The sequence below is a fragment of the Crocuta crocuta genome, unplaced genomic scaffold (assembly GCF_008692635.1).
Source record: "Crocuta crocuta isolate KB4526 unplaced genomic scaffold, BGI_CrCroc_1.0 scaffold549, whole genome shotgun sequence".
NCBI lineage: Eukaryota > Metazoa > Chordata > Mammalia > Carnivora > Hyaenidae > Crocuta > Crocuta crocuta.
Genome location: NW_027529169.1, coordinates 350168 through 357091, shown reverse-complemented (window position 1 = coordinate 357091; position 6924 = coordinate 350168). Strand labels below are relative to the sequence as shown.

Genomic DNA, 6924 nt, shown 5'->3' with positions numbered 1-6924 from the left:
CTCTCTCTGTCCCTCCCCCAGTCTCAATAAATAAGTAAACATTTAAAAAAAAAAAAAAAAGCAAATTTGTGGAACAATACATCATCTGTGTGGAAGGCCGTGGACCTGAATTTTTACTTTTACAAATCTTTCTTTTTACAAAAGTGATACTTAAAAAAAAAAAGATAATACATGAGGCACCTGGCTGGCTGTCGGTAGAGCATGCAATTCTTGCTCTCGAGAGCAAGGGGGTTGTGAGTTCAAGCCCCATGTTGACTGTGGAGGCTACTTAAAAAAGTAAAACAAATTATGTATGTATATATAAGATTTTTAAAAACATAAGTTGTATAAATAAATATATCTATAAGGGCAAAAAGTATATATCCTAATTGTTCATGGTTTCTATTACCTCTTCTTCCAGGTTACCCCTCTTAAAATAACCAGTCTTAAAGGCTTGGTATCTTGGTATGTGTCCTTCCATACCTTTCTCTTTGCCCCTGTGCCCAGACTGTATGGACTGCTAAGTGCTGCTCCTTTTGCCCCCAAAAATCGGGAGCATACCCTATACCAGCAGTTCTTGAAATGTCCAGGATCCCTGGGGGTTCCCTAAGAGACTCTCAGGATGTCTGCAAGCATAACTGGTTTTATTATAGACTAAGATGTTCATTGCCTTTTATTTGCTGGGTTGACGTTTGCCCTGAGGGTACAAAAGCCAAAGTGGGGAAAACCGCCGGCCTCTTAACACTAATCAAGGTGGTTGCACCAAACTACCAGTCATTGTGTTCTTTGCTGCCACATGCTTGCGGTAAATAAGGCCAGTTTCACTTAAGAATATCCTTGATTATCCAATAAAATTGACTAACTTTCTTAAACCCTGACCTTTGAATACACCTCTTTTTACTTATTTTTTTTCCAGCTCTACTGAAATAAAATGGACATATAACATTGCGTAGGTTTCAGGAGTGCAATGTGATAATTTGATCCATGTATATATTGTGAAATGTTTACACAATAAGGTTAGTTAACACATCCTCCACTTCACATAATTGCCATCTTGTTGTTAAAACTCTACTCTCATAGCAACTTTCAAGAATACAATACAGTTCTGTTAACAATGGTTACCATGCTGTACCTTAGATTCCTCACAACTTACTCATTTTACAACTGACAGTTACTCCTCTCTTTCATGTTCTCTGTGGACTAACTGGGAAGTAAGGATGAAACACTCTACTGCACCCTGGAGTCAGGTGGTGTCTTAAGGAAAAGCACTGGCGCAATTGTCTGCAAGTCGCAAGCTAAACAAGCTTCCTTTTCACGGAACACCATTTTTACTTAAAAGACCCACTGACAAACCAGTCATTCAGAACTGGGCATCTGATTGGTATCTTCCTGAAAATGAAGGATGTGAGCCTGTCACTTCAAGGAAAACAACTGACCGTATTTATTGCCGATGGTAAAATTCAAGCCTTCAAGTAAAAATCAGAATTTTGGAAAAGTTATATTTGCCACTGCAAGCTTGACAGCTTTCCAGTAAAGACTTTTCTGAGGAGATTAACAAATATGTTTTTTTCTTTAATATTGCATGGTGAAATGGATGATATTGCAAAATAAGAGCAGAAGGGGGATCCTGAAATTAAAAACTTGGAAGATAACTACTCTCTATACATTATCATGCAACTTGCTTTTTCACTTAGTGTACCATGAACACCGTTTAAGCCAAAAGCTGTACATTTATTTTTTATTATTTTTTTCAGTGTTTATTGATAGGTAAAACTATATAAAATCAAGGCCTGAAAATGACTTGATAAATTAAGCAGACTTAATTTCAATGCTATAATAAGGATCAATTAAAATTCTCACCATTTGATTCACAGTCACAAAACCACTTCAAGGGCATTAATGATCCCTCAAAACTGATCAGTTTTGTGCAAGTAAACCATGTTTCTTTTTTTTTTTTTTAAATGTTTTATTTATTTCTAGGAGAGAGAGAGAGAGACAGCGTGAGCAGGGGAGGGTCAGAGTGAGAGGGAGTCACAGACTGAAACAGGCTCCAGGCTCCAAGCTGGCAGTCAGCACAGAGCCTGACGCGGGGCTCGAACCCACGAACCGCGAGATCATGACCTAAGCGAAAGTCGGACGCTTAACCGACTAAGCCACCCAGGCGCCCCAACCATGTTTCTTTTAAAAAGACTTGTGCACTTGCCGGGGCTCAAGGATATTAAAATCTAGCACATAAAGCCCATTAATAGAGGTCAAAATACAGGCGATACAGTATCATGCAACAACCATCAATTACAGTTAAGAATTTTTCTCTAACAACCAAATGGATGATCAAATATTGCAACAACTCAAGTTTTACTGAGCAAAGTGCATTTCCATAGTATTCAGTGTTGCTATTCTTTTTGTAACATAAAATAGGCTATAATTGGCAGCAAAGAAAGTCAGTGCGTTAATATCTGACCTTTTTCATAAGAGCATTGTGTTCCATCCTGTGAATGATCCACATGTATTCGATTGTTCATCTGTTGGTGGTCATTCAAGTTGCTTTCAGTTTTTGCTGTTTTGAATAATGCAGCAGCAAACATCATTTACAAATATCCTTGTGTACTGGTGCTTTTATATCTGTAGTATGGATTCTTAAAAGTTGACCTGTTTTTCATGACCCATCTTAATAAAGCTTTCCCTGTCTACAACATCTTCTCTGGTCATTTCTCCTTGCTATGGTTCTTGTTTTTGCCCTCTTTTGGCCTCTTTTTCAGTTTTTCCCTTTTGATGCCCCAATGCTATTATTGTCGTGTGTGCGTGTGTGTGTGTGTGTGTGTGTGTTTAAACTCTTCCTCTGTGCTCTGTGCCTGTCCTCTTGCCAACTAGATTAGGAATAGAAAATAGTATAAAAATAGAAACTCCTGAGGGCAGGGATGGTGTATTATACCTCAGTAAATAATGGGCACTCAGTAAATAATGATGAGAGGGGGATTGAGGGTTGATAAGAGAAAAGGATGCATTTAATGGATGGATGGGTGCTGAGGAAAGCTGTGTGCATTCACGCATTCTTTCAAATTGGGAACTATTTGAAAATTAGAGTAACTGTCCAACTTCATTCTCTCATTGCAGGCAAATACATTGCCTCAACACAACGACCCGACGGGACCTGGCGCAAGCAGCGGAGGGTGAAAGAAGGCTATGTGCCCCAGGAGGAGGTCCCAGTGTGCGTGGTTAGGCCTGAGGAGGGGGTATTTAATAGAGTCCCTACAGAAAAGAAGAATCTTCTGATCCCAATATTCCACGAAATGCGAGGAGGGAGCAGCTATACGAGAAAGAAGGGGGTGGGGATCTGACATTCAGGGGTGAGTGAGGATTACAAGCGACTAGTTCTGTACCTGTTGGCCTCTGTTCATCAGAACCTCCACACCGCATTCAGGATATGGAACTTTGAGACCCGGAGACGCTCCCACAGCCTGCAGAACAGAGGAAAATTGGGGAGGGACCCCAGGAGAGGAAGGAAGCCAGAGAGCGAAAAGGGTGAATTGAGTTGGAAGGCTAAGAAAAGGGCTCCAGATGTCAGTGCTTCTTTGAAACTGTTGACATCTCTTCCCTGCAGGTATGAGAACAAGTATGTGAAGTTCTTCAAGAGTAAACCTGAACTGCCCCCAGGTCTGAGCCCCGAGGCCACTGCTCCTGTCACCCCATCCAGACCGGAAGGTGGCGAACCGGGCCTCTCCAAGACAGCCAAACGCAACCTGAAGCGGAAGGAGAAGCGGCGGCAGCAGCAGGAGAAGGGGGAGGCAGAGGCCTTGAGCCGGACTCTCGATAAGGTGTCCCTAGGAGAGACTGCCCCACTCCCCAGTGCTCCGCAGGGTTCCCGGGCAGCCCCTGCAGCTGCGTCTGACCAGCCCGACTCCGCTGTCACCACCGAGAAGGCCAAGAAGATAAAGAACCTCAAGAAGAAGCTTCGGCAGGTGGAAGAGCTGCAGCAACGGATCCAGGCTGGGGAAATCAGCCAGCCCAGCAAAGAGCAGCTGGAGAAGCTAGCGCGGAGGAGGGCGCTAGAGGAGGAGCTCGAGGACTTGGAGCTGGGCCTGTGAGGCCTTCGGGGAACAGGGAATGGACTGCAGAACAAACCATGGGGCTCTCTGGGGTCCTGGGGAGTGTGGGCAGCAGCAGTCAGGGGGGCTACCCCCCCATACTGACTCACTTCCACCTCTCGCGGCCCAACTCCGTCCTCCAGAGCCCAGCCTCGCCGTCATTCCTTCCCTCTTCTTCCCAACTCCTATTTTTTGGACTTTTCTCCCTCCCATTCCCAGTGTTCAAAATCTCAGTGATTACCCCAGGTACCTTTGCTGCTGATTTGGGTGTCTTGTTTAAAAGAAAATGGGGCTGGTGGGAATGTCTTGGAGAACTGACGTTGAGGGTAGGGGGAGTACACTCAAGTCCGAGTCTTGGTTCCTGTCCACAGTGTTTATGGGTTATTTCTCCCTCCATCCCACACCATTCTTTTTTTTTTTTTTTTTTTTTTTTAAAGAACAGAATAAACTCAAGTAGACAACATGTCTGGCTTTGTCCCTCTTTCCAGCTTCTACTAGGTGTATTAGCTCCTCCAGTTTGGTACAGGAAGACAAATATTGAAAGTAATATCCCCCCTCCTTTTTTTTTTTTTTTTCCCAAGTAGGCTGCATGCTCAGTGTGGACCCAACACTGGGCTTGAACCCATGATCCTGCGATCAAGACCTGAGCTGAGATCAAGAGTTGGATGCTCAACAACTGAGCCATCCAGGCCCCTCCCCCCAACCCCCACAACTTTTTTGAGAAATAGAGAGTTAGGTAGCATGTGAGCAGGGGAGGGGCAGAGGGAGAGAGAGAATCTCAAGCAGGCTCCATGCCCAGTGTGGAGCCAAAGGCAGGGTTCCATCTCATGAACCATGAGATCATGACCTGAGCTGAAATTGAGTCGGCTGCTTAACTAGCTGAGCCACCCAGGCGCCCCTATTCCTTTTAATTTTTAAAAATTGTGAGTATATGACCATATTAGTGACCCTGATTTCTGTACCTGTTTGCTCAGACTTCAGTGAATAGTAATTAGGTTATAATAAAATGAAACTTAGAACAAATTGAATTGACATGTTAATTTACATGTGTCATTACTGTCATGCTGCATAACAATGGGGCCTTTGTACCTTCCTTACTGTTTCTTTCTGAAGATAATCCACTTCACAGCATCACTGGGGCAGCTCTTTTGAAATTTTACTTTCTTAGATGCTACCCCAAGATGGCATTGTCTGATAAAGTAATACAAGAAGAGGCGGTCAGAGCTGTCACTTAATTCTTGCATATCTGATTTCCACACCCTCACTTACCACGATCTTTCTTTCTAGCCAGCTGCTAGTGTAGAGACCAACGGAAGGGAAGTCAAGTGTAATGAACTGTTTCAGTTGTTCAGAGTTCTTAGCCTGACTCATAAGGTCCCACACAATCTGGCCTCATTTTTTGGCCATTCTTCAACTCTGGTCAAAATGTGCTCCAACTATACTGACTACTTTCAATTAAAAGAGCCATATACTCTTTGAGCCTTGGAGGGGCTTTGCCCTTACTGATCCCTCTGCTTATAATATTCTTGCTGACCCCTTCCGCCTCATCAACTCTTAGCCTTTGGATCTCAGTGTTATCCTCTTTAGGAAGACTTCCATTACCCTCAAATATTGATTTAGGTGCCTCTCTTAACTTGCTTCTTTACTTAGGTTTGTGATGGCATTTATTATATTCTGTTATGCTTGTTTCCTTGTTGGTCCTCCTCCTCCTCATTAGATCATTGCACTCCTCCAGCCCTTGGGACTGTTTATCATCATTGCATCACATTACCCCAAATAGTAAAGTCTCAAATACTTAATGAATAAGGCCACAAGCCATGTGTAGAAACAGGACAAGGGATAATTTGTGCCTCAAATGGCTGAGCTCATTAGTAAGGACTTGCGTGGGCACCTCAGTGTGAGACTAAAAGCCTGAGTTCCCTTCTGTAGGACCCCTGCACAATTATGAAGATTTTATAAAAAAGGCTTAATTGGCTTATGTATAGATGTTTGAGGTTTTATAAGTTCAGATGTTTTAGAGGAATCGTAACTATTACTAAGGAGAGATTAAGTGCTTTGCAAAAGGATTTACCACAGTAAACCTTTAAATTTCCTGGGTCTTTATTTTATTTTTAAAATTCTTTTAAAAATGTATTTCTTAATGTTTTTATTTTTGAGCGAGGGAGAGAGCACACGAGTGGGTTAGGGGCAGAGAGAGAGAGGGGGACAGAGGATCTGAAGCGGGCTTTGCACTGACAGCAGCAAGCCCGATGTGGGGCTGGAACTCATAAACTGTGAGATCATGACCTGAGCTGAAGTTGGATGCTTAACCGACTGAGCCACCCAGGTACCCCTAAATTTCCTGAATCTTACGTAGTTTTATACAAGTTTATTTTGGTACTTGTTGGGCCCTGTTAGTTATTGTGCCAGTCTGGAGGGATACAATTATGAATATGTAGAACCTTCATTTACAGAAACTATAAATTGTGTAAATCACTAATTGAGTGCTAGGGACATTTAATTAAGTGCTATGGTATAGGTACCAGCACTGTTTTGAGGGAGAACTAAGGGAGAAATAATTTCTTCTGATTGGAGGAATGGAAAGACTTAATGGTGGTGTGGGATTTTGAGAATTATGACTCACATCTCAACAAAGGCAGGTATGGGAGAGCAAGGGTGCACAAAGGCTTGGCAGCATGAAAAGGATATGGTGAATTTGCTTTCAATTCTGCAGGGACACTTTTCCTTAGCAAAACATCAGTGTTGATATAGCATAAAAATTTGCATATAAGTGTTTTTCAAAATGTGGGTCATGAAATCAGTTTAAAAAGTGGTGACCAGTAGGATGTTGGCTTTTTTCCCCCTAAGGTTTTAAGTATTC

The 6924-nt window shown here is 42.6% G+C and overlaps 1 protein-coding gene across 1 annotated transcript in view; it reads left to right on the top strand.

The window, feature by feature from the left end:
• PYM1 (PYM1 exon junction complex associated factor) overlaps window positions 1-4489 on the top strand; it is a 20033-nt gene extending 15544 nt beyond the window's left edge. Inside the window, exons 2-3 of the mRNA XM_077757466.1 lie at window positions 3094-3187; window positions 3581-4489. Of these exons, the coding sequence (XP_077613592.1) occupies window positions 3094-3187; window positions 3581-4064 (578 nt within the window). The 3' untranslated portion in view covers window positions 4065-4489. The remainder of the gene's footprint in view (window positions 1-3093; window positions 3188-3580) is intronic.
• Window positions 4490-6924: the final 2435 nt, after the last annotated feature.